The sequence below is a fragment of the Pochonia chlamydosporia genome, assembly GCF_001653235.2.
Source record: "Pochonia chlamydosporia 170 chromosome Unknown PCv3seq00013, whole genome shotgun sequence".
Taxonomy (NCBI): Eukaryota; Fungi; Ascomycota; class Sordariomycetes; order Hypocreales; family Clavicipitaceae; genus Pochonia; species Pochonia chlamydosporia.
Window position 1 is genome coordinate 340219 of NW_019154048.1, and position 26595 is coordinate 366813.

The 26595-nt window shown below is 46.8% G+C and overlaps 9 protein-coding genes across 9 annotated transcripts; 5 read left to right on the forward strand and 4 right to left on the reverse strand.

Moving 5' to 3' along the window:
• Positions 1–722: 722 nt before the first annotated feature.
• Positions 723–1394, forward strand: VFPPC_16926 (hypothetical protein; the record flags this gene model as incomplete). Its single annotated transcript, XM_018294678.2, has 1 exon — positions 723–1394. The coding sequence occupies one exon, from the start codon at positions 723–725 to the stop codon at positions 1392–1394; it is 672 nt and encodes a 223-aa protein (XP_018136896.1).
• Positions 1395–5304: 3910 nt separating this feature from the next.
• VFPPC_10988 (kinesin light chain) lies at positions 5305–7763 on the forward strand (the record flags this gene model as incomplete). The annotated part of the gene is made up of 3 exons (XM_018289269.1): positions 5305–5764; positions 5819–6445; positions 6493–7763. 3 exons carry the CDS (start codon positions 5305–5307, stop codon positions 7761–7763), a joined length of 2358 nt encoding a protein of 785 aa, XP_018136893.1.
• A 201-nt stretch (positions 7764–7964) lies between these two features.
• On the reverse strand, positions 7965–8246 carry VFPPC_16924 (hypothetical protein; the record flags this gene model as incomplete). The annotated part of the gene is made up of 1 exon (XM_018294676.1): positions 7965–8246. One exon carries the CDS (start codon positions 8244–8246, stop codon positions 7965–7967), a length of 282 nt encoding a protein of 93 aa, XP_018136892.1.
• A 1919-nt stretch (positions 8247–10165) lies between these two features.
• On the reverse strand, positions 10166–11384 carry VFPPC_18336 (hypothetical protein; the record flags this gene model as incomplete). The annotated part of the gene is made up of 5 exons (XM_018289268.1): positions 10166–10295; positions 10363–10425; positions 10615–10662; positions 10759–11050; positions 11129–11384. The coding sequence occupies 5 exons, from the start codon at positions 11382–11384 to the stop codon at positions 10166–10168; spliced, it is 789 nt and encodes a 262-aa protein (XP_018136891.1).
• Positions 11385–11883: 499 nt separating this feature from the next.
• On the reverse strand, positions 11884–13947 carry VFPPC_18337 (transposase; the record flags this gene model as incomplete). The annotated part of the gene is made up of 2 exons (XM_022429962.1): positions 11884–12931; positions 12980–13947. 2 exons carry the CDS (start codon positions 13945–13947, stop codon positions 11884–11886), a joined length of 2016 nt encoding a protein of 671 aa, XP_022285043.1.
• A 231-nt stretch (positions 13948–14178) lies between these two features.
• Positions 14179–15384, forward strand: VFPPC_18338 (arrestin domain-containing protein; the record flags this gene model as incomplete). Its single annotated transcript, XM_022429963.1, has 3 exons — positions 14179–14219; positions 14295–15195; positions 15250–15384. The coding sequence occupies 3 exons, from the start codon at positions 14179–14181 to the stop codon at positions 15382–15384; spliced, it is 1077 nt and encodes a 358-aa protein (XP_022285044.1).
• Positions 15385–17660: 2276 nt separating this feature from the next.
• On the forward strand, positions 17661–19166 carry VFPPC_16923 (ATPase family associated with various cellular activities (AAA) domain-containing protein; the record flags this gene model as incomplete). The annotated part of the gene is made up of 2 exons (XM_018294675.1): positions 17661–18158; positions 18636–19166. The coding sequence occupies 2 exons, from the start codon at positions 17661–17663 to the stop codon at positions 19164–19166; spliced, it is 1029 nt and encodes a 342-aa protein (XP_018136888.1).
• A 3686-nt stretch (positions 19167–22852) lies between these two features.
• Positions 22853–23666, forward strand: VFPPC_18339 (hypothetical protein; the record flags this gene model as incomplete). The annotated part of the gene is made up of 2 exons (XM_022429964.1): positions 22853–22931; positions 23062–23666. 2 exons carry the CDS (start codon positions 22853–22855, stop codon positions 23664–23666), a joined length of 684 nt encoding a protein of 227 aa, XP_022285045.1.
• Positions 23667–24189: 523 nt separating this feature from the next.
• VFPPC_18340 (polyprotein) lies at positions 24190–26523 on the reverse strand (the record flags this gene model as incomplete). Its single annotated transcript, XM_018294970.1, has 1 exon — positions 24190–26523. The coding sequence occupies one exon, from the start codon at positions 26521–26523 to the stop codon at positions 24190–24192; it is 2334 nt and encodes a 777-aa protein (XP_018135610.1).
• Positions 26524–26595: the final 72 nt, after the last annotated feature.

Below are 26595 nucleotides of genomic sequence, written 5' to 3' on the forward strand. Positions count from 1 at the left end.
AGTACGGAAAATGAGGCGCCAAGCTGCCCGAGGAATAGCTCAGAGTGAGCTGGCAGTCAGACTTGGCCCTATATTGCATCGCAATGATCGATCACTGCTGCCACAGCTATGTACAGCACCTTGTACTACATCCTCCAAGCTTACGGTCGGGATCAACAGCGGGGTCAAGAACTAGGCTGAAGGGCAACACCGGAAAGCCATCGCTGGACAGTTTATCGGATTTGCTTGCGAATTAGCTTCCATGGGAGGAATAGATCTCTAACATAGTAGTGTGTTTCTCAAACAACAAACTAAGGGACAGTTGTGGTAGTATTTCGCTGCTGAAGTTGGCGAAGCCAAGTATGGTCTTGGCTTAGCCATTTACGGCAAGCAGTGACCGCCTTTTGCTTCCAAAGCAAATTCTAGACGGGGGACAGAGGCCAAATTTTCCTCCACTTTTCTCTCTCTCACTTTGGTTGCTTTGTGGTAAGTTCTGGATACGAGACAAAAGACACGGTTGCTGCACTGACTAACTTGCCACGGACTGACGTGTAAATGGAAGCCATATTTGGACATTGTTCTATAGGAGAGGCATACAGCAACAAGTCAAGAAGGATGAAAATCAAGATTCGGACTTCGAAGCAGAATTGAGAGACATTGGTATCTTGATAAGTATGGAGCTTTCCTCAGCTCCGTTGTCTTTTGATGGCTGCCAAGGCGGAATTCATTCTATGTAGCAAAGAATGCATGTTCAACAGCAGGTCGTAAAGTTCGACGAATTGTCGGAATTTCAATGGCAAGTTGCTACACAAGCATTTAACTGGGCTTCGCGAAGTTTGGAAGAGAAAGCCCAAATGTTTCTATGCCATCATAATTGGCGGCACTTCTACATACAACTATGTAGCGACACGGCCTGGAAATTGGTTATGCAGCACAGGAAAAGCAATAAGATGCTTGCAACTATGATATTGGACTATCTCGATGACAATGATATTAGGATTTTCTTAAATCAGGAAACAAGGCCTAAGTACCTCAGCATTTTGCATTTAATGACAGTCGAACGCATAACCGTTGCAGCTGAGAATGCAACAGAGGAAAAGCGACGCAATCTTCTCCAGGGATTTGATAAGAAAGGGGAAGTGCTAGAGCAACTTACAGGAAGTCAAATACGTCGCAGGTCGAAGCTTGACAACTCGAAGAGTCACAAATCCGAACAGCCAAACATATACATCGCAACAGGAGACTTCATGTCGACCTTAGCTGAGTCCGCGAGAAGGTGCAGCTATTGTTTGGAAGACTATAGTGATTTATCAAGTTTTATTTTCCGATGCTCTGCACATACGGTACATCAGAGCCGATGTTCTGGCAAAGGCGACACACCTTGTCCAGCTTGTTGGAATTATTCTAGTGTTTGACTCTATTCTTTTTCGAGAAGACATCATTTTATCAATAGCAGTAGTTAATATCTTCCAAATCTTCTGCCTACTAATAGTAAATTCTTTTAACGGGAAAATGATGTGGCATAATGGCGTATCTTACAAAACTATAAACCCATCCTAATTCCTCTTCAAGCCATGGCCAACCACACGTCTTGCAGAAGTTCAGCCCCTAACCTGACGCCAGACGAAATTTCACCAACGCTGCCGCTGTCAGGAGCTATCCTTCCATCTTAAGCTTCTCGTTGTTAGCAGGCTACTAAAATGATAATGTTACAAACATATACGGATACTTTAGGATCAAAATCCGGGATTAAGCAACTGACAGAGCTACTACCTTGACTTATATAAAACTAAACCTGTGTACAGCAGTTACTTAGTTAAAATTCCTAGTATACAAGTATTCAACCCTAATATACAAATGAACTTGTTAAGTTTGCAAGAGCTAAATCTCAGTAGACACCAGGGCTTGTTGAGTAGCATGCTTTTGGAGGCCTTCAATTTACATCCTGATTGACTTCTGCTAATACAGGGAGAGTCTTTTCTAGCTCTACAATATGTCTTGAAAGCAGGCTCTGGAACTGATCTGCTGCTCGGGAATATTTGTGCAACTGCCCCTCGGACCGTGCCAGCTTGTCGCGCAATTCTATACTATTTGCTTCTGATACAATTCGTTGCTCTGATTCGGCATTCAGAGCACTCGACAACTGCAAGATCTGCTGGGAAAGGTTTTCATTTTCGATTGTTAAGCGTTCGACCTCTGCTCTCAGACAGCTTTGCTGGGGATTGACGAGGTTATCCGGTGCCCTAAGTACGGCTTCAAAGGTTTTGCCCACTTGTTTCGTCAAAAGACGGTATACCCCAATTGAGTGGTCACTAAGGTTTTTGGTGAGTAACGGAGTGACAATTTCCTCGTGTCCTGCGATTGGTTTCCAGGCATATTCGTCGCTAGATCGAGGGTTCAATCTAACCTCGGACGGCTTCACAATAATATCGAGTTGCCTTTCTGTGTTTCGTGAGAAATGAAATTTAGTGCGGCATTGCCATATTAGTTATGTACTCACTAATATGTTGCGAAAGTTGGATACGACACAGGTCTCTTTGCCGACGACGTTCCGCATTACTCGGCCGGACTTGTTCGGGCATTGGGGCTGTGTCTGTTGTTCCGGTGCTATTGTTTAAGCTCTATGGAATTCCCTAATTGGTGAGAATGACTCTGAAGCCTCGCGTATATAAATACCCGCTTGACTCAGTTTACTTTCTTGACTGCATTTATTTAGATAGACAAGATTTCGATGCTACCTCGCTGGAATAAAAATTCTGCCCTCAGCCAATATGTGCATAGAAGTGGTAGATTCCTGCCCACTTACTTGTATCTGCGAGCATCAACGGTTTTGTGGGTCAAGGTGTTTTTTGAACAGATCTTTCCGGCTTCAAAAGCCAGCACGAGGCATAGCCACATCTTTAAAAACCAGAACACAGCTCTATGTTTTTATACAAGCTCCTAAAGAATGTGAAGATCACTCTGTGATCGCGGCACGTACCACAAGAAGCTTCATTCCTGCCAAAACCATATCTACAAAATGACATCAACAGAGCGCAATGCGAGAAAAAACAAGAAAAGAGACAGAAGTGGTGAAAATTTCAAAAAGAGATGGCGCACAATGCTTAAAGCTGGGTTCGAGGTCCATCGGCGTTACCATGCAGATGTATATGTTTTGGTTCGACGAAAGGGTCAAGTCTACGAGTTTAAATCTACGAGTAAATTCTGGCCAATAGCCCCTGAAGATATTGTAAGAAGCGTGTTGGCAAAGGGACTAGAGAATAAGGCAATACTAACTCAAGGGTCTAGGAGAAATGTTTTCCAGTACCTTTGCAGCTAACTGCTGCGGAGATGGATCCCCAAACTATGTGGACAACAGACTCAATTTCGAAAGTAGATAAAGAGGCGTCGTGGTAGAATGTTCATAATTGCTTGAAAATACTAGCATAGCAGTCAATAAAAAATCATTTGTATGAAGATTGAACCTAGCAAGTTGACTATCGAGATTTACTACAGCAGGTAAGGGGTGAGAGAGAATGCAGTAGCAAACCTCTTAATAGGGCTGTATATTCTATAAAATCCTCTGGCTGGTTAAGTCTTTGACTGTAATACTACTCAGTGGATAGCTATAATGAACTCATAGCCACTGTAATTATTGTGTTGTGCACTTAGAGCTTCCGGTGCGATTCTCTCTTTCAACAAAATTTAGTCCGGGAAATGCTTGGGAAACACGATGGTACTTCCAAATTTGCTAACATCCAAAATCGGACTTAACTTGGTAAGGGCTCACAGCGCCGCTTAATGAAAGAGACAGCTACGGATTGTACAAATCTGCTCCAGATAAAGCGAGCATGGGGTAGACCTAGTCAACATTGCAGCCAGAAATGGCGGTGGAACTCATGTTTAGTGGGACAAACATGGATCTACAAGCACACCATGCCGTATTCATAGCTAGACAGGGGTATCTTTTGACCCAAGCTAATTGTGGCTGCGTAGTCGAATGGCTGGTCAGATCCAAGCTCGAGTGAACTGTTGTGTGTACAAGACGTACCTAGCATTTCTGTAATGTGTATTGTGGATTCTGCCACAGTACAAATGTTGTAGCTAGGGACACCATCCACTTTTTCCACAAATGAAGACAAATAAAAACATATACGTAAACTGCAGACTAGCCAAGGTGTCTATCAGTCCTCGTTAGGAAAGCCTATCGCGTTCACTTCGAGCCCTTCGCAACGTGCCTGAGTTATGCGGAAGTAGGCCAGCAAAACTATGTCCGAGTCAAAGTTATGTACTGTGTTGTGCACTTCGTGCTTCCTGTGCGATTCTCTCTTTCAAAAAAATATGGCCGTGGAGATACCTACGGTACATGATGGTACTTCCAAATTTGTTAACATCCAAAATTGGACGCAATTTGTAAGGGTCCACAAGGCGCGGCATCCAAGTCCCGCTGCGACAGAAGTACAATTTAGTATTTAGAAGTACATAGAACTAATGCTAAATCCGCAGCCCCACATGACAGTGCGACCCCTCTAGCGCAGTACTTCTCATCCTCATCAGGATACAAACAAGGCTCTTATAACTTGACCCAGGCGCTTCTCCATTCCAATCGGGCGGATTATTCCCTTGATTTCTCCCAAAGTAAGATTGGATCCACATTATCCCTAAGATCAAATGTAGAGAGCCGCACTTTTCCTCCGGTCAATTTTTTGAACTTAAACTGTGATAGCTTCATGAACGGCATTTTGGTATCGTAGCAGAACCGGGTGTCTAAGATTGTTTCCCTCATGATAACTATCCACTCACGTGATCGTGCCAGGCATGGTGGGGCCATGGATGGCCATAGAGAAGACGGCCAGGCAGACTTCTTCCTGTTCTGTGCGATGTACAGGCTTGCGGCTGAGTCCTTCAGACCCCGCATTGGCAGCCTTATGCCAGCCTGGCTGAGCAGCGTTTGCGAAGTCAGTGATAATGCCCCCTTATCCCATGAAGCATGGCCTTACGGCCAAGACCCTCTGCTTTATCCTGGCAGAGTGTCGATTCAATATCTTCATAAGGCCTTGCGATGCGGCTACTACAACGCGATAATGCAGGCAACTATAGCCTGACACCAGACCTCTCCTCCGACGATGTTCCGCCTTACGCGATTCTTTCCCACACTGGGGACCAGACGAGGTAGTCTTTGCGGACCTGGCGAAGACGCCAGGTGATTGGCAGCACAAAGCCGGTTACCATAAGATTGAGTTCTGTGCTCACCAAGCAAGACGACACGGGCTGCAACTCTTCTGGGTCGACACTTGCTGTATCGACAAATCGAATAGCACGGAGCTTCACACTGCGATCAATAGCATGTTCCGGTGGTATCGCGATGCAAAGCGATGCTATGTCTACCTGTCTGATGTCTCTGACCCTTTAACCTCCGTTCGACGGAAGAGCACGGCGCAGTGGGATGATACATTTCGACAGAGCAGATGGTTCACTCGTGGGTGGACGTTGCAAGAGCTCATCGCCCCGAAAACAGTCGATTTCTATTCGAAGGAAGGGGCTTGGCTAGGTGACAAGCAGTCATTAGAGCCTTTGATACGCGATATTACAGGCATACCCGTGAGTGTTCTGCGTGGTACACCTTTGTCCGACTTCCCTGTCTCGGAACGCGAGGCATGGGTACGCGGCCGTCTAACCAAATGCGAGGAGGACATGGCCTACTCGCTCCTTGGCATATTTGGCGTCCATATGCCGCTAATCTACGGCGAGGGGCGAGAAAATGCACAGAGACGGCTACGGGAAGAGGTCCAGAAAGCCATCAAGGGTAAAACCAACCGAAGAGCTAATGGAGATTAGGATTAAAAGCTAACAGTGTTAGGGACACGAACGAACGATTTCTCTGTTACCTTCAGCCTGTCCGAAGTTCCCGAGATCCAACATTTTATCGCACGAGAGAGAGAAATTGCAGAGGTGCGTAGGACACTAAGCTCAGACGGGACACGTCGCATCATTGTCCTCCACGGCCTCGGCGGCATTGGCAAGACACAGCTTGCTGTAACATACATAAAGCGATATCGAGATGAACATTCTGCTATATTCTGGTTCAACATTAAAGACGAATCGTCTATTCAACAGAGTTTCACCAAAGTTGCGAGACAGATTTTGCAACAACACCCTAATGCTAGCCGCCTCAGTGCATTAGACCTACAGCAAAATCACAATGAGGTAGTCGAAGCTGTCAAGGCATGGTTGAACTTGCCAGGCAACACTAGGTGGCTTATTGTATACGACAATTACGACAACCCGAAATTGACTAACCGCACAAGTAACTCGGGAATCGACATTAATCGCTTTATTCCTACGGCGCATCAAGGCTCAATTATTGTCACGACCCGGTTGTCACAAGTCGATATAGGACATCCAATTCGAGTAAGGAAGCTTGAATCAACGGACGATAGTCTCAAGATCTTATCATCGACCTCAGGCCGAGCTGGCCTGCAGGATGGTAAGGGTTCGCAGATAATATCAAGGCTCTACTAACAATTGCCACAGACGTGGATGCTAAGAGGCTCGTAGAAAAGCTGGACGGGCTCCCTCTTGCCCTTGTCACGGCTGGGGCGTACCTGAGGCGTGTTTCAACGAGCTTGGCTGACTACCTTCGCATTTACGAGAAATCATGGGCGAGACTTCACACGAGCACTCCAAGCCTAGGTTCTTACGAAGATCGTACATTATGCTCTACGTGGCAAGTCTCGTACCAACAAGTCCAGGAACAGAACCCTCTTGCAGCTCATTTACTCCGGTGGTGGGCCTACTTTGACAATGAAGACATATGGCTCGAACTTCTGCAGCCCGTTAGTAAAGACGGTCCTGCGTGGATATATGACCTTGCCGATGAGCTGAACTTTAATGGCGCGATGGGCACACTGCATGATTACGGATTTGTCGAGCCACACGTGTTCCGTCCAGACCTGATCGAATCAAGGGGATACAGCATTCACGGCTGCTTGCACTCTTGGGCCATCCATATATTAAATCAAGAGTGGGATAGCTATCTTGGCAAGCTCGCAGTAGAATGCATCGCCTCACGCGTTCCATCACAGAACCACGCCCAGTTCTGGTTGCTTCAAAGACGACTTCTGTCACATGCAATGACATCTTGCGCCACAATTCAAGCTAGCAATGAAGACTTGTACTGGGTTTTTCACAACCTAGGTCTCCTTTACGCGGACCAAGGCAAGCTACAAGAGGCCAAGGAGATGTACTTACGGGCGCTTCGAGGGAAGGAGAAGGCGTGGGGACCAGATCACACGTCAACACTAGACACGGTCAACAACTTAGGCATCCTTTACAAGACCCAAGGCAAGCCACAAGAGGCCGAGGAGATGTACTCACGGGCGCTCCGAGGGTGCGAGAAGGCGTGGGGACCAGATCACACGTCAACACTCTCCACGGTCAACAACTTAGGGAACCTTTACGCAGACCAAGACAAGCTACAAGAGGCCGAGAAGATGTACTTACGGGCGCTTCGAGGGTACAAGAAGGTCATAGAGCCCCAAAACATCACGAGATACCGACCAGCGATCAACACTAGGTGGGGTCTAGGGTCCTTGTTATGGACTCATGGCCAGCTAGTCGAGGCCAGGACATACTATCAGCGCGCTTACAGTGATCTTAAAGGACTGTTGGGATCGTCGCATAAAGATGTACAGTCGCTACAGAATACTCTGCTAGACCTGAATCGTGCAATCGAGGCTGGGTCCGTTGGTGGAGATAGGCCTACGCCAACGCCAACACAATCCAGGAAGAACAGACGCCGGTAGGTCTTTAAAAGAGTCTCGGATATTCGCTCGAAGTGGGTAGCTCACAGTTAATGATTCCTTCTGTCTTAGAGGATGCATAGTCAAGCTTATTCTAAGTTTCCATGAACAAAGGTTAGTATAAGACCATGTGCATTATGGTCTATGGAAATCATGCTCTATTACGCGGAGACGCACGTGATTCATGCCTAAAATCGCAAAGTATTAGCTATCTAAGCTTGACGAGGAGTTCTGCAAACGTACAGTATCCTCGTATGGATTTAGGTAGTTTGAAAGCAGGGTCTTTGTATAATGCCGGTCCTGGCAGCTACATGCTACCTGGATTAGCAAAATCTTTGACAATGGTGTAACCCCAGCGAGAGGCAGACATAGACGGAAACGGTATCTTGTAGAAGTGCAACTAGTGACTTGGCGAGCATGGGAAATACCACGTGAGACTTTTGTTGTAGCTAGTTTTGAGCCGTCTTGACACCACATGCAGCACATTTGGCTCCTTTCTTTTTTTTTTGTTGTTTAGGGTGGTCCCCAATACCCTGGTTGTGAATGTCAAAGTGAATCGTCAAATTGCACCAACCACTCTGACCCCAGAAATTTAGAGATTTTAGTATGCTAATGAAAGATGTCCAATACAACGCAAGGGAGACTATTCTAGGGGATGTCACCCCTCGACCCTAAATAGCTTTGGTGCTATTTGTGGAGCATGCGAGGTTGCCGCATCGCCACGCAAAAGCCATGTTTGGATTACTAATCCCGAAAGTCAAGTTCCGGATGCCAGAAGTAGACAGTGTGATATGGTTAAATTAATACTGTGTGGGTTCTTCAAATTTGTTTGAAAGAGAGTGCAGAAAGAGGAAGCTGTATTTGCACAGTACAATACAAATTCTGGTTAACATGTAGACGTAAATTCTTGGTAGGCCAATGCATGAAACTGATTTGAATGGAGCACAAATCCGCTGCGCAGCAGCCAACAGGAGTGCATGTAGAAAATCCTCTGTCAAACCCACATCCAGCTAACCCCGGAAGGGGGTGGGACTAGCTGAGCAGCCATATTTGGGCAACTGGCAGGGGTGAGGGTGACTTTACTGCAGCTGGTTCCAGCGTGCACATAAACTCTTCAGGGGTTTTCCTAGGCTCCCCACAGGGCAACAAGGAGTGTCTGTTATACCCACACCACCCATTCAAATTGGTGGTAGAAAACAACCCAAAGAATGGCTAGCATAGAGCTTTGCGTTCACATATAAAGTTCGTACCCCTTCAAGGGGTTCCAAGAACCTTCTTTCTTCTTTTGATCCCTTGGGCTATGTAGCTATAGTTCAGGAGAGCCGCTCGATAGGTGAATTTGTCACCTTGAGTTGAAAAGCCGTGCGAGGTGAATTTGTCACCTTGTGTACGGAGCGGAGACCTCTCCCAGGTCGCTCGATAGGTGATTTTGTCACCTTGAGTTGGTAAAGCCGTGCGAGGTGAGTTTGTCACCTTGTGTACGGAGCGACAGTATTTCACGCGAGTGGGCCCCCTCGTCTGAATTGCAAAGCTACCGCTGTGCAAGCGCGCGGAGCGTCAGTGGTGAATTTGGTCACCTAGATGCAAACCCGTATCAGTGGTGAACTTGGTCGCCTAGATACACCCAAACTGGTTCAAGGTGAATTTGTCACCTTGTTCTTGGGAGATTATGTTCCACCAGCAGGTATAGGGTAGGCTACTTTATGCGATGAACCGCCATATGTTCTCCATTTCGTGACAGTACCTTCGTCCGTAAATCGGCTGGTGTGAGGAGCCAGCAGTAATGATCGTCCAGAAATGGCATTCAGATTATGATCTGGCTGTGGGGGCAACCTGGAGGAACGCTAGATTCCCAAGTCAAGGCAGAAAGTTGCCATGCCTGGACCAACACTCCCAGGATACTCCCAAATGGAGGAGCATCGTCAATGAGGGATTTCGGAGGCCACATGTGCTCCTCACATCCTAAAGCAAGTTGCGGCTCCCCAGATGAACCCCAGCTTTGTGTTGGTCCATATCTAATGGGGGTGGTGTGTAATGCAGCCTTGAAGTCACAAGGCACGGGGGATGGAATTTCAAGTCCAGGGGTAGCTAATGGCTGCTATTGGGGGAAGACTTCCATGTATCCGCTGGCCAGGGCCCCCTGCCAGTGGATCAAGTGGTTCCTGCAGTCAACGGACTAACATATGACATTTCTGCTCAAAGGAGCGTTGGGACGCCGTGCTGGATTATGCATTCATCTTTTTCGCCTTCCCCTCCCTCCTCGTATATAGAAATGGGGAGTTCACTATTCAAGACGCGGCTAAAGGTTACAACACCAGTCTTCTTATTATATATGGATTATGCATTGTTACTGCATCCGCATAATTCGTGAGGAATTCACTCCAGAACCATTCTTTTGGATACCATTATTCCGCAGGCTCTTCTTTTACCCCGTGAGGCTTTCTCATAACCTTGACATACTTCTTCATGTCTATGGAGGCCGATTTGTGCCATTCATTTAACTTGTCAAAGTTGATACAGTGCTTGTCAATGGAGCTGTTTGAGGGCAATAAATATTAGCAATTTGACTGGTGCGCATTCCGGAATGACGAATCAGACGTACAAATCAGGGAATGGATACTCCCAGCCTTCCTTCCAGTGTCGTGTCACAAGATTCAAGTTGTTACTACCATTAGAACACTGGTTAGTGGGAACTCAATGATCGTTCTTGCAATAGCACCTCACCTGCATGCTATGTTTTGGAACAGAATATCTACGCAATGATTGATATGTGTTTCCCGGGCTGTGCCGCCATTCCCTGTACTAGCTGAGCATAAAAGTCAGATACTCACATTCCATTGGCTATTGCGTGTACTTGCCTGTGCTTTGGTTGTAGTAAGTGGCATATGCTGCGCGTCGTAGCCTACGAAGTGTCAGCCACGCATACCAAAAAATATCTCTCTCGAGATTGGATTTCTTTGGTGTCATGGGGTCAAACCATTGGAGAATGAACGCTTACGTGTTCAAGCAATGCAAATTGTGGAATATATCTAACGCTGCAACGTAAGCATTGTCTCCAAGTCCCCAAACGTCGTTTTCCAGCTTAGCAACCGTGTCAGGATTCTTGCCCATTTTGAGGATCTGTTCTCGCGTCACTGGAATCGGACGGATAAGCTCAATGTCTTCTTCCCAAATAGAATCTGCGGCCGGGTTTGGAAACTGTCGAGCGATAGACAAGGTGCTAGTGGCATTGACAGTACCATTGATTCGCTTGATGGATGGCTCGAGATCGATCATGTCAAACACGGGACCTAGCTATTTAGTTAGTAACCAAGAGGCTCTTTTTGCAAGATCATATTAGATACAATGGTGGGAAAATTAAAGCTCACTATAGCTGGATGTGACTCGGAGCTTAGCGTTTAAGCGCATGTCGAGGCTATGGCTCACAACTATAGATGCCATTACGGCGCTTACGGTGAAAAGTGCTAAGTTTGCAACTGACAGGATAGCGAATTTGTTAAAGCCTGTGCTAGAACACTCAAAATCCCCTTTGAAGGTGTCATTCTCAGCATCTTTTTCTGTCATATCCTGATGCGTCAGGCCTACGTAGCCGGACCATCGTGGAGAAATGCTTTGGATGCGCATGTTTATTACTTTAGCGCCGTTTCTCTTCCGGGAATACTGCATATATAAAAGGCAAATAATACATCGAATCGAAAGCGTAAAAAGTCCCATCTGATGTTGTTTCCACATTACAAGGCAATTCTGCATGTGATGTCCGAAGTTATGACGCATCAGCAAATGGACTCTCATCTAGATCTAGCTCCGGCAGCCAAAAGTGACTTCACAGTGATACAGTTTCTGCAGGGTCAGATATTGTGCTGTAAGTCTATCCGGTAAATATGTGACCTCACGCTAAACGATTGGATATCGAATTATTGTCCCAATAATGTAAAGGTCAGAACTTTGCGTCGAGCTGTTTCGGGAATAGTGATGTGGCCTTGTACAGTACGTGTACGTACAGTACTGTATTTTAGCCCTAGTACCGTACGTACAATGGGGTTGTACAATACAGTACATACATACAAATTTCCCCTTCCTTTTTGGGCAATAGTGAGCCCTGCCCTTGCACCATTTTTGAGCCTCAAACCTCAGATTCCACCTCAGTGCCAACACCCAATATATCACCCGTCGACTGTAATACACCCTCCCACTCAAAATCCTCATTGGTTGAGGCCATCGCGCCGTCCATCCAGACCTTCTTGCCCTGCGCATTCACAAATAACTCGAGATATGAATCTTCGAGTTCTAGCCAGTCCTTCTCCTCAAGATCCGCCCAGCGCTTTTTGTGGGCATACTTCTCGTCCTTGAGACGATCTAACACGCGGTCGTTCATAAAAATGAAGGCCTGCATGTCAGCGTGCACTGGCGTAAGGCGATTCCGAGCTTTTGTATGTATAAAACTAATAGCAGAGAAGCTTCGTTCTGAGGGTACGGAGTTCACAAGTGTGTTCATCACCTTCACAGCTACTCTAGCCAGAATCGAGCCCTGGTTGAGGAGGCACTGCCATGCCATTGCTGGCTTAAAGCCATCGTCGTATACGGCGCTGTGCTTATTAAATAAGCCGTCTGGGCCGCCCGTACGCATTCGGAAGTGTGTGAATTCGGAGAGAGCACGGTGATACTCGTCGTTGTTTTTCAGATGTTTCCGCAAATACTCTTGTACGCGCGCAAAGACGCTAGGTGGCAGTTTCGAATTCGGACCTGTTGTGTCAGGCCGGAGGGCATCAGCGACCCAATGTATATTGTACGTTTGCTTATCAAGCCGTGCTTTGAATATAGCGTCAATATCATCCCACGGAACATCAGGAAACTGATCAGCCTCCCTCATCTCGGCCCACTTGCTTTTGATTTGCAGCCAGCGATTTACAACGTACGCGATTCCCGACTCATCAGCCTCGGAAGCGTGTTGAAAGTCGTTCACAGGCTTTAGCACAGCGATCGCAGTCTCAAGTTTTAGCCAGAAGCTGTTGTCTTTGATGATCCGAACCGCTTCGGGCAGGAGAACGGGGCACCCTTGGGATCGCAGCTCGCCTCGTACATCTTTTCGAATAGACCAGTCTCTGGCAGGGTCTCGAGAACGGAGGAGGGAGAAAAATGAATTGTACTGAGAACCCCAGCGTGTAATTACACTATTTGGTTAGTATGGGGATGTAGCCGACAGACAGCTGGCGAGTTACCTTCTGATCAGCGCGCGAGTTATTCCGTTCCACCTTGTGCGCTGGCACGTTCTCAATCTTTGCAATTGTAATTTAGACCGTGAGAAAAACGTGAGAAGTGTGGTGACGTTATCAAAGAGATCCTCAAAGAATGGAAGGAGAAGGATATCTTTAATTAAGAGCTGAAGGCCGTGAGAATCGCACAGAGAGAAGTTGACATGTGAGAGTTCTGGGAATCTCCCTAGTAAATCGTGTACCGAGCGCATCGTATTTTCGGTATCCGTACAGATAGAGTTGATTCTGGAGAGATCACCGCCGCACAGTTTCTGCATTTCTCTCCATATCAACTTCACCCAGTTCTCTGCTGTGTGCTGTTCGTCTCCCGTATCAAAAGTTTTCCAGTAGAAAGCTGGGCCGTCTGGTATTTGTACCGAGATATTAACGATTCTGTGGCCGGAAACATTATCGGAAGCGTCAAATATTATATTGAACCATTCTGAGCTAGTAATGCGTTGGAAAACCTCGTCAAGGAGTTCCTGATACAAGTCGGGGAGAATTCTCGTGATAGCAGCGCGGCTAGGAGGCTTCCAGCCAGGCTTAATGCGAGTGAAGAAATAATGCCAACGCCGGCTCTCGAACAGGCTGAAGGGGCGGCCGCCAGCGATTACGGCGGCGGCGGCATCATAGGCGAAACTGTTACTCTCGTCTTGCGAGATATGCTGAACTCCGACCTCGGTTATCTTCTTTTGTATAGCTTCAGAATATGGGGGAGGATGTCCAGCTTCATCTTGAGCCTGACGCTCTTGTTGCTGCTTGCCTTGCCATTTCTCACACGCAGCGAGATGCTCTTTAGGCCGCCCAATAGAAGTGGCTGCAAAGTCCTTCTGGCAGTGACGGCATCTGTATCGCTTGCTTTTCTTAGGGTTAGAGCGGCCGAGGTCAATAAACTGTCGCCAAACAAAGGCAGCGTTAGCTTTGGTGGGCGCCATCTTTTTAGCGATACCTTCAATTGGTACAAAATCAGGAGTGCGTTGAGCCATCAGAGCTTTTGTACAGCCCCGTATTTGTACGATATGACCCACAAATTCCCCTATTTGGAATATCGTACGTACGCAGTACACGTACGTACTTTTTCTTCTTGTACGTACGTACGTACAACAGTGTTGTACGAAAAGTACAACATCACTATTCGGGAATGCATTGTATCCTGTTTCCCCAACATGATCAGTCTCGTCGGCAGATCTCTAAGCTCTTGTGTGATGCAGTGAGTCTTCCACAATCCTACCCATCAAAACCACTCGGCTTGTTTTGCTTACCTCTGTGTGAACCTCTGAAGGCTTAATAGCGACACCGTCGTATTCCGAGGCAACGCCGACGAGTCTGCTGGGCAAGTGCTCACGGGCATCATTGTGCTCAGTCTTCAATCTGCAAGACTCATTGACCATCAAGTTCGCTTACGGTTGTTGGCCATACTGGAAGTTGCGAACGACACTGCTACCATACGGCAGAGGCTACGAGAATGCTTTCTTAGTAACAAGACCAGAACAACAGAGATTGTTTTGGAGCATCTTGGGTCCCGCCAACTACGCTCAAAGAGCACAAACCCCCTGTCGTCAGCTGGACATTACAGATATCCTTTCGAGCTTTCACTCCCAAGCGATTTAGCAGAAAGTGTCCAAGGTGTACCTGAAGTATCTTTGAAATATCGTCTCGATGCGACTATTTTAAGTCAAGGGCGGCCAATCCTTTATGCTCGCAAGGCCCTTCGCATCATTCGCACCCCCGCATTAGACGCTCTTGAACCACTGCAAGGCGTAGGAGGTGAAAGTATCTTGGCTGATAGGCTCAGGCACGATGTTAGTATATTTCCAAAAGCGGTAAGCTTTGGCGGAAATATCCAACTAAAACTGCGTGCTTGCCCGCTGGTGACGGGACTAAAACTCAGAGACATTAAGGCAAGGATAGTAGAAATTCGAGAGTTCTCAACGCAGGAAAATCGCAGTAAAGAAGTCCGCAAATGTATTGCAGAAGTTTTGAAGACTGCACCAGGTCAGAAGGCAAAACGCCGAGACATGGAGCTGGGTTCGGATAGGGATGACTGGGCGTTAAGCATAGAATTATCACTTCCTAGGAGGATTGGAGACTGTATTCCAGATCTTTCGCATAGTAGAATGCGAGCTCATCATAGAGTTGAGACTATATTCGCTGTGATAGATCTGGATGGGAAAGTTCTTAAGGCAAGTGACTTGCAATAAAACCCACCTCCCGCGCATTGCTAACGAACTCCTTAGATCTGCACCACGATACCTATAACGGTATATATGCCTCTTGATGCCACTTTTAATGATGATGGAGTTATTCTGACTCCTAGGATGGCTGCTAGAAGTACCCAGCCTGCTAGTTCTATTGCTCCGCCGGTGTATTAAGATTGCTTAACCTCTTAGCACTATTGTAATTTAATCTAGAGGCGGAATAGGCACTTTCAACTACTTCAAACAATTAGAGGTTTCCAAGCCGGCATCCTCATACAAGGAGCTACTCTGGGTCACGAAGTCACAGATTCAACTCAAAAATGTGGCTGCAAACAAGAAGGATCATCCCACAGACTGTTGCGTAGAGTTTCACAAGAAAGGAGTTCATATGCTCACTGTGACCAGTCTGAACAAGGTCCTTGGACCGGCGAGTGCCAGGGCGAAAATTGAGAAGGTCTGTGAGCGAGACGGCATACCTACGCCGTGGAAGGCGGGATGGGTGAGCCACTCATGGACATCAGAGCAGCTTGTGCCCTCACGTGAACATCCAGTGAATCCCAAGTTTGAGTCCCCTTGTCGTCGGCAATCGCGATATCAGCTTACTTCTCTAAAAAGCTTGACCATGTCGGATTGTTCAGCTCTCGATGCTACAATGCAGTGGCGTGTATCTGTCATTGCCAGAAATCGCGAGGTCAGTCCCCATCTTGAGAAGCAGGCTGGCCACCTCGACAGTCCGTTGCATGAATAGTGGCGTCCATCCGGCGTTGTTGGCAATCGACATGTCAACCTCCATCTTAAGAAACAATAGCTACCTCAATATGTCGGGTGGCAATCCTCATAAAGCCTTGTCGGGCGACATCTTCCCAACGCGTGTCGCCCGATGTCGAGATGGATAGAGAGCATGTTCGAAAGCTGTAAAGGTTCTTTTGACAGCCTGACTGAGTGACAAAAACAAGGGCAGGGATTCAGACATGGAAAACAAATAGCCAGGCAGAAGACAGAAATTGAGGAAATAACGGTGGCGTCTGCCATGACGTGCTACTCCATGAATAACGTGCAGAATACCTAGCTACAGCATGTCCCGGGTTAGAATGGAATGCCCATGTGTGATTGATCTAACAGGAACCAACAGTCTGGCCTCGATGGTCGCATCAACCTCTCAACAATGTGTTTCAACTTGGAACTGATATTAGCGGCAGCGAACATGCGCAATCAACATCTAATGACAGAATGGGCGGCACAATTTAACAATTGGCCCTTTGGTATGAGGCCATTGCCTTTTTGACACGATATGACACGAATTACTACTAGACCCTATAGACTTTATGACTCCCTCAACTTGTCCTTGTCTTACCCTCGAATCAGGTATCGACTGGGATTTCACTGTTAGTTGCCTGTCAATATGAAAACGACTTTTTTTTTGTTTTTAGCAGGATGGCTTCAACAGGCCCAGCACAGGTTGTGCTTTGCGTGACTTGTAGTACGCTCACCGGCAATGGAGCGATTAAATCGTGTCAATTGAGCCGCTCTGGGCCACATACAAGCGAAACGGTAATATCTATTTGAAGATACAGACTAAATAAGACGGAAATATGCGTAGGTTACTCGGGTTGCCCCACCGAACTTGGGTTTCAAGCATGAGCACCATTTATCTCATTTGCTTGAATCCTCCCCATGAGTTGTGGGCTTAGAACCTCATCATATACCCATGTATCCTCTTTGGACGGACGACCATGCCAATGCAAAAGGTGCTGGCGCTTCCCAGTTCTCAACCGGGCTCCTAGAACATCCACGCCCGCCCATGTCGACTGGCTGGGAGCGGGCTAAAATCTGACGCGATCGAGTGGATAGAGTCAGATAGGTGGTACACTGAGACTTCTAAGAGTGCTTCAACTCAATACTTACTGGTCAGCCATTGGCAAACCCGTCCACTTCTTCTATGCCAAAACTTTGCATTCCGGAAATTGCGCTCTCCACTCGTAATTTTTGGCTTCGATGAACCGCCAAAATCTGACACGAGCGCCGTTCTAGCGGAGCCAAGTGATGTTGAATATCTAGCACAATATGTCTCTTCAAAGTACATACGCTAGCCAATGGACAGGAACTTTGTCCTATTCGAACCATGCCAAGTCCAAGTCCCTCATCACGAAGTGAGAGATTCGCCGGCTTAGGCTCTTAAATGGGTCGGAATAATCAGGTTAGGATAGGTCCAGGATTGCGATTTCTGACATCTCATGCGTCGCGTTAGGCGAAGTTAATGGGTCGGGCTCATCACCTCTAAATATATAAAGGTCCTAGGAATCCTCTTTAAAGTTTTCTACAATCTGCACTTAAAAGTACTTTAAACGTCTACAAGCGGCCTCCATCTATAAACTCCCTTCAACGCTACCAATTGTAAGCAAGGTCCGAGCTTAAACTGAGGTATATTTATTGACTTTGTCCAAAGCAAGATGCAGATTAAGATCTCTCAAGTCTTGACCCTGGCATCGTTGGTGTTGTCGTCTGTGCCACTGGGATCTGCGACGGCTCTTGCGAATGTACCTGGCACTCTAGACAAAAAGATTCCCGACAATCTTCACTTCATCATGAACGTCACCTCGCATGAGACAACTGATGAGCATGGCCTCGTCAAAAGGGCCTGTAGCAGAAGTTGTGAACAATGGGAGGACGCTCGTCGCGTCGGTGCCTCCTGCTATGACGCAGGTCACGGCAACGTGGACAGAGGTGCCAACCTGTTTGAAAGTGATAATTTTATAGCCGCTAATCAAGGCGTCGACCGACAAATCCACAGTAACCCAAATGGAGCTCCAATAAACGTCTACTTCAGGAAAAACAGAGTGATCGTCAAGGAGAAATTGATCTTCGTGCTTGACAACCGGAATAGCAACGCCGCGAGTGGATGCTCTATCTTCTCGGTGCTCGAGAACAACCGATTCGAGGCGAACAACGTTCGTCTCTCATTTATAATTAACTGATACAACTTCTGATCTCACTATTGGTTGCCATGGGCCGGATTGGTAGGGATCAACCTTTGATTGCTCGATATGTTTCATTTTCACCGCCCCTCTGCCTCCCCTTTCTATACTATCTTGCTTTGGTGCCTTTCAGTTTGAAGAGATGGAGGCATCCTTCGGCCAGACTGCAAGCCTTATTGAGTCTTCCCCATAATCTGCTTCAGTGACGTTGCGACAGTGGGCTCTGGGAATAGTTAGCGCGTGGGTCTGAGATAGCAGGTAGAAATTACCTTCGCAACATCGCTCATGGATGTTACGGAGGTTATTGTTCCATAAACTTCTATTGCATTAGACTTCTCTCGGTATTTGGTGTTGTTTACTACTATGCTTAGTTTTCACTATCTATCTACTACCTGGCCTTTCCAACTTTTGATCATCGACGCTGGGGATACTGACTGCGCGAATATCAAGACCAAATTCGGCAGCCACGGCCGAGGCAAGGCTCGACTTCCCAGTGCCGGGCGGGCCCTTCCTGAGAGATGTCTCGTTTTGCTGGAGGATATAGATGCCGTAAGAACAGATCGGTCGCATGACACTGGGGTTCCTGAGAAAAACAAGAAGTCGCTTTCTTTATCGGGTCTCTTGAACACCCTTGATGGTGTGGCATCGCAGGAGGGCCGTTTCCTCATAATGACCACAAATCACATTGAGAAGCCGGACAAAACACTTATCCGGCCCGGCCGTATTTACAAGAAGATTGAGATAACTTTGGCTGACTCTAGTGTGATAGCCCAGTTATTTTGTTTTATATTTGGCCCTAACACGGAGGATAGTGCATCAACAAAGGAGGAAGTTTTGGCAACAAATCAGCTGACTGACTGGACAAAAGGACCTTACTTTGTCGGTATGGAAGCCTTCGGATTCCCAGACGATCACGAGATATCAGTACAAGATGTCGCCCTGGCGCGTAGAATATGGTATCAGCAGGTGTGTACTAGCTGATTAGATGGCAATTTGTGATGCTGTTGTAAATGGGTCCATTAGACTGGTGCCTAGAGCACAGGAACACTTGACACCATGCAATACCATTCTTTTCCCACCGTCCGTTGGTTCAATATTGGCCTTAAGAGTCGGTTCGTGGCAGTAGCCATTGAGCTTGACCCTTTAGAATGAAGGCTTCATACTAACTTGGTTCTCCTCAGCGTGCCCGCGTTATTCGCCACCGCCTAGTTGTTCTTGCTGAACCTCTAACGTGTCGCCGTCCTGCATCTCCAACTGTGCATATAACCTTAATGTACCAGGTGCCCATCATCGAAGTAAGGGTAAACAAATATTACCACTTCGGGAGTATGCGTTGGCTGGACTCGAGTGCCCTCGAAGAACAAGCGAACCGCTTTGATGTTCTTGCCTTGCTGGTCGCAAAAACGCATTCATCAGTTTCCCCAGCCCCGCGTTGCGACATATCTTGAAGACCATCTCATTGTAGCCAGAAAGATTGAGTCTAGCCATCGGCTTATTATTCTTGGCAGCGGTAGTGCTCATACAAACCTCTCATCTAACTAGTTAGAAGAGAGAGGGGAAAAAAAAGAAATAAGTGGGGGAACGCCCAAAAATTATGAAGCCAGCGCGCATGCAACATGTGACCAGCATACTATACAGCATTGGAAACGGGCGGATAATCACGCGGTGCGGGTATGAGGTCCATGAGACAATTTCTTTATCGAACGGCTGTACAACTCAGGGTTGGCAAGGAGAGAATCTTCTCCCTATTAAGAAACATCATGTCAACATTTATTTTATGATCTTGGGTGACGAAAAATGGTTTCTTTCTTGTATTGCTCCGGGAAAACTGCTTGTGCCACATCCCCCTAAAAGCTAACGCATTTACCAGGGCTAGATAAGAACCACGCAGTTCTGCGGCAGAGAGCATGTCTCGTATCAACAACCCCGGCGTATGATCAGATATCCAAGTGTTTATGGAGTTCACAGCAGCGGGAAGACTCTGATATTGTGCAATTTCTGCGTCAAATCCCTTCAGGAAGCGTTCGTAGGTTGGATTCAGTGTAACACTTGTATCGGTATGAAATTGGTCACTGCAATGATAACAACATACTGTACCTAATTGGCGATCCAATCGGCAGGACCGAAACCACCCATTGGATAATAAGAAAAGTAGAACGCTCAGGCTACTTTCCCAAAGTAATTTGAAGATGACCGCCGTTACTCCAGCCCTGGCATCCACCTGACGGGTCAGTACCATATGTTCCGTACGTGGCACCAGGCTGGCTACCCGGCTGACAGTTCAGCAACTCGTAACTGCCAGACTTGCTACACGTATTTCCAGATTTGCAGACAAATACGCATGTGTCCATGTCGGAGACGCATCCTTCGGGAGTTTGAACGCCCATTCTGGTACCCGACATATTCACCTCCCTCGAGATATTAACCGTTGCATTCTCTCCAGTTGTGAATTCCCCCCAGGTGTTGTCAATCTGGCCATACTGACTAAGAGGAGTTTGTCTGTTTACCAGTGCCGACCACGCACCAGAAATGCCATTTGCAAGACTTACGGTTACAGTATCGTCTTGGTTTGGGAGAGAATAGGAGATTTCTGGATAGCGCACGTTCATGAAGCTGGACTGGTAGTCGATTGGTGCGAAAACCCAAAGAATGACAATTACCGGGGATTCGGCATGGTTAGTAAACGTAAAAGTGTTAGGACCATCGTCACTAAGTCGGATATGACCATTGTGACTATTAATGGAATGAATATTGCCTCCTTGGCCGGCCATGCCAATGCTAGACATGTATTGACAGTCAACTTCGCTCAGACCAAAGGCGAGGTTGCCGCAGTCAATTTTTCGCTTTCCGATTGTATTTTCGCTTAAACTTTATGCTTCATCAGTATTTGATGACACAGCCAACAAGCCACCGCACGGAGATGTACATAGAATAATTTGTAGCGCTGACAATAGGAAGCAATAACGCACTCGTGATACTAAGTGCGACTGTTACCATTGGCCGCAAAGCAGGTCTTACAAGCGCACCGCGATGTGAAGATACAATCATTATATTCATGTGAGAGTTATGGACCGTTAATAGGTGTTAAAAGAAACAACCCGTCGTGTAGACTTTAACGGACGGCTAACGGGGGCAAACAAGCTTACGGAGAACGACGTACTATATATTCCCCGCACAAATGTGATAGTAGCCGTATATGGCCTTCAGGCGCATTAATACCACCAGTCGTTTTTTGACTTTTCCGTTGACCGTGAACTTGTTTCGTACAGTTTTGACTGCTCTGCTGTACTTCGTAAGTAGAGGCCAAACTCACATTTGGCACTTTCTCGACTTTGCCGCTTTATTATCTCGCGCAAAAGCTGCTTTCTCTACAGAAACTTGTGCTGTTCATGTTGTCTGCGCCAACACCCTCGTTTGAACTAGCAAGAGAAGATATTCCACGACAAAGCTTTGTAATTCTATGTATCACCCAAATCCAGCTTTGGCAGATATGAGAAGGCTTTGAATGCACGCTATATTGACAAACGAGAGGAGTGTTTGGAGATAAGAAGCATTAACAGAAGAGGAAGCAGTATGTTTGTGTACTACCTGAGTGGACAGGTTCAGCATCAGCCGCCAATCTGCTCCTCAGATATGAGCAAAACACTTGTGGCCACTGAGCCTAAATTCGCTGAACAAACAAACCTTGAGACACACATCACAAGGCTTTTTGTAGATTCGGCTCCGCAAAAGGTTTATGCCATGAAGCAGATAATTGCTCTTCTTGCGTAGGCTCTCGAGCGGGATACATCAATACATTAATGTACAGGGCCGTCTAGGTTCAGCGCCTACTAATTTACTTCCAAAGTGATAGTGAGTGTGGTGCACCCGGACTGAAAAAAAGGGTAGTAATGGTTTTAGCGGACGCTGAAACGGGAATCCACTGTACAGTACGTTATGACACGAATATATGTGTATACCGGGATGCTTACCCATTTTCGCTGGCCGCACAGCGAAATCCACTTCTGGCTCCTGCGGCAAACGGCAGGGTGTTTGATTCAAGCCATGGACAGGGCTGCAATCATTTACAGTACAATCCTAAATGCTCAGCACTTTAGTGACAGTGAATCAGCTAAGCAACTGTATACTTCAGGGGATAGATTTGGATGCCCAACAAAACAAAACAAAAAGGGCAGAGGGGAGAAGAGTAAAAAACTGTATATAAGTAGCAGACGAAGTGGAATCGTTCTTTTAAAGTATAGGAACACTTAAACATCTTATTCGAAATGCGTCTCACTTTATTGCTTTCCATTGCTGCTATTGCAGTGGCTCTGCCACAGTCGCCTAAAATCATGACCCCTTCTGTTGCTAAGCGATTGCCTTACACAGACACCGATAAGGAGGTGGCAAAACGTTATACAGACACCGACAAGGAGGTTGCTTGATAGGAATGGCAGCTGCATACATCCGAATTTGGTGGTGCTAGTTTTTGTCCCTTAGTCCAAGTTGCTTTTGGAGCCATACTTAGTTTTGACTATTTGAAAGATTGAGAAACCACTGCGCATAATGTTTTATGTAGTACTCTGTTCTGTGAATATATAATACTTGCGGTATGATACTAGATCCTTCGTTATGAATGTGGCTTTTCTGATCCGCTTATCGAGTTCTTCGTCCACTATAATTCGGTGATGCGCGGTGAAGGTTTTGATAAGCAGACACCGACAACTCGACTTCTACCATTGCTTAGCGACGGAGGTGTCGAGGAAAGCCATAAAACTAAAAAGTGAGGCTCGTATACAACACTTCAGTACATTGTTTCTGCTTATTTGGATCGTCCTTTCTGCTCCAAAACTGGCGTAAATAGTACGAGAATATAATCTCATTGCTACGCACTTAGCTACCGGTGCCCAAATTTTCATGTCTCTACCCATCCACGGTGTTCTGCTGCACATGATGTATAGAAGCGTATTTCTTGCCCTTTTCCCTCTCGTTCAGGGCCTTTCTCAAGTAAGCGTGGTGAATCGATGCAAATTTTCCGTGTTTCTCGCGTCTGTTCAACGAGATGTGTCCCCTATTATGCAATTAGGTCCAGGCAAGACTTACCAAGAAACATATCGACCTGTTGTAAATGGCACAGGAGTGTCAATAAAGATTGCTAGCAACTCCAGAATTGGTGAAGAGACTGATGGAGGCAGAAGCTCTGCTATATTTAATGTCAGTCCGATTACTCAACTCGAATACTCTTACGTCCCTGAAGGTGTTCCGGACCTATTTTACGACATTTCCGCTATAAATGACGTCCATAGAAGGCAATTTTGCCAGTATGGGTATGAGCTTCACACTACCTCCAGTAGCTGTGACTCAGTGGTTTGTCCTCCACGATGTGATGCGTTTTGTCCATCAGTTTACAACCTTCCTGATGATAATTGGGCCACTAGAGGGTGTAAAAGTAATTTTGGACTCGAGTTAGTGCTGTGTAGTTCAAATTCGGGCGTGGCTTAACCACACATGTAGCCTGAAGCGCACGTCAAATAACTGCTACGGGAGACAGCTAGAAATATTAAAATTTAGTCGAGAACCCGCCTTTTAAGAGCCCATTTCACTCGTATAAATAGCATATATAATTTAGAAGATGGCTGTTGGAAGCGCAAGGCTTCTATTCGGGTGATAATTATCACGCGGTTTGGGGTACTCGTAACTGGTTGATTGATGCTTGTTGAATTCATCTAGCTATAGATAACGTACGCCTGTGTTGGTGTTGAAGCCTGCTCACGTGAGGTCTGTTTCAGCCACTGTTTGAAGCCATTCGCAGGCTACTGGCTCCGCCGCCAAAGACGGCGGTGGAAGCAACACTGGCAGCTTCTCTCTTTGAGGCCTCAATTCATTCGAAAACAAAATAAAACAAGACACCTGTTGAAGGCGTACACACTAGAGGCAAATTCCTCTGTTCTGAAGCCAAGTTTTCTTGTATTCTTACCTTGTACCGTGGTGGCTATATCCTAACAATTTGGCCACGGTAATTCCCTCACTTTTCGTCCTTCTTCCTCTCTACCCAGCCTTCCACTCGTATCGCGATCTTATTCTTGTCGATAAGGGTTCTCAACGCGTGATTTGGCGATGCTTTCGTCATCGCGTCTGCCGGGTTATCTCCTCCGTTGATCCATCTGACTTCATGGACTTCGCGGCGCTCGTATGACTGTCGGAGAGCCATGATATCTATCATGAGCCTCTTCTCTTTGGTTGTGCCGAGCTTAACAAGGCACTCATATAGGGAATACGAGTCCGTGAGAAGGATCGTGGGGATGTCTGGAATTCCCAGTTGTTTTGTGATGAGCTTTAAAGTCGAGGCTATCGCGTATCCAATGTCTGTGCCTTGAACCATGCTATAAAGCTCAGAGGCTAGGGCACTTCGCGTAACTCTCTTTGACTTGGTTGAAGAGTACGTGATGATGTTGCCTTTAACGAGCATTTCGCCATTGTTGGTCTCTTCTTCTGTACCGATGACGATAATGTATCCCAGCTGGGAACTCAGATCTTCGTTGTTGGCAAAAGAGCCATCAACAAACACAAAAAGCTTTGCTTTATCGAGGTCAAATGGTATACATTTTAGGCCTCTACCTGGGTTATCAATCTGCCACTGGATGCGGCGTCCTAGACGTTTAAAGTCATCGCTAGATGGTTCCTTTTGTTGGGCAGCAACTGAAAGGTCAAAGGCTGCCTCTGGTTGGCAGATACTGGCGAGATATGCGCCGCGGGCTCGTTGCTCAATATATTCCTGATTGGTTGTTGGAATCTGAAGCTTTAAAGCCTGTTCTTTCTGGGTCATCATGATGCTTCCATCGGCGTTAAGAGAGATTCGGCAGCCATTGAAAGTGAGTGGCTTTTCCACCTTGAGGACTTCCTTTGGCTTTGCTGCAAAAGCTGCCTTCTGGAGCTCTTCCTCTTCAAGATTAGAGAACTGTTTGTCACTAAGTCCAAGTGTGTCATCGGTTTGCATCCCAATGATACCAAACTTGTCGCATTCTGAGATCAGCAGGCATGGGTCGTAAGTCGAGGTCGCCATCTTTAGCTTTTCTCGATGGTGGGTGGAATAAGTCGCCCACCAGTGGGTGCCGGCTTCTGGTATTCCGTATAACGGTTTAACTACTACCATGATGGTGCCTTCTGGGTATCTACCGCGGAGTTGCTCAGGAATCTTTGCGATAATCGTCCTTTGGAGAGGTGTTTGAGATTGCACATAGGCTTGGGTAATATCCCTTATCCAGAGGATAATTCCTCGTTGGAAGAGAGAGGGCGCGAGTGCAATCATAAGCCGTTGGCTGGCTCGTTGTATTGTTGGTGATTGCGTCAAAATGAAGGCTTTACCCTCGTCATTATATCCCCGAATGACGAGGCGAGATTTCTCATATGGGGCAGCTGTATCCTTGCCTTTGACCTCATTAACCATTCGTGAGTCAAAGATGCGAAGTTTAGCATGCTTTATAGGGTCATAAAGCTCAAATTTAAAGACACCTCTGGCTATCAAGTTATCAATCTCAGTGCGGCCTGAGATTTCAAACGGCTGGCCAGGGGTGATTATGAGTCCTTTACTGCGGAGAAGGACAGCAAGGTCGCGGTCTCCTTGCTCCTTCGTGGTCAGGAATGCTATTGTTTTGATGCTCTTAAGGAGCTTGGTACGTTCGGGCGGGTCCTCAAGGGCGTTAAAGAAGTACTGTTCTTCGATAAGGCGTTTACGTGGCCTTCCTGGGCCTCTTCTTGGAAATGTTTGATAAGGAGCTCTTCTGGTCTCTGGGTCTTTACGCGGTCTTCCCGGGCCTCGTCTTGCTGTTGGGATAGCAACAGCAATGCTATCTCTGATATCTTCGTCCTGGTTAACCTCCCCGTCACTCTCGTTAGCAACCTCAGCATTATCTTGGTTAACAGCCTGCTGTTGGGGTAGCTTGTTATCCGTTGGGGTTGTATCCTTATCCTCTAGATAGGGTTGTACAATCGTGGAACGGAACTTCGAGGTTATTCCAGCCTCATTAGCAACGGTGCAGGTCTCGCCTTCAACGGCAATAAGTTCAAAGGGGCCCTGCCACCCGTTCTTTTCTCTCCAAACGCGAACCTTGGATTGCAATGGAAGGGTATGTAATGGGGTTGTGTCTGGGCCGTTCCTCGTTAAGAGGGCATTTTGGACCTGCCGCTTAGCGAGGGCTCGTCTGGCTTCACTAGTTGCCTTACGGATAGCTTCAGCTCTCTGCACGACGCTAAAGCTAGGGGGCGAATCATCCGTCATCCTGGGATAGGCGCCAAAGACTAGAAGTGTTGGGACGAGTCCGTCTGGGCCAGCTGTATCATTTATAGCTTTTACAGCCATTTGAAGCTTCTGATCGTCGGTCAGAGCGTCGCCAAGTTCTGCGTCAATTATCTGATATGCACGGCGGAGAGG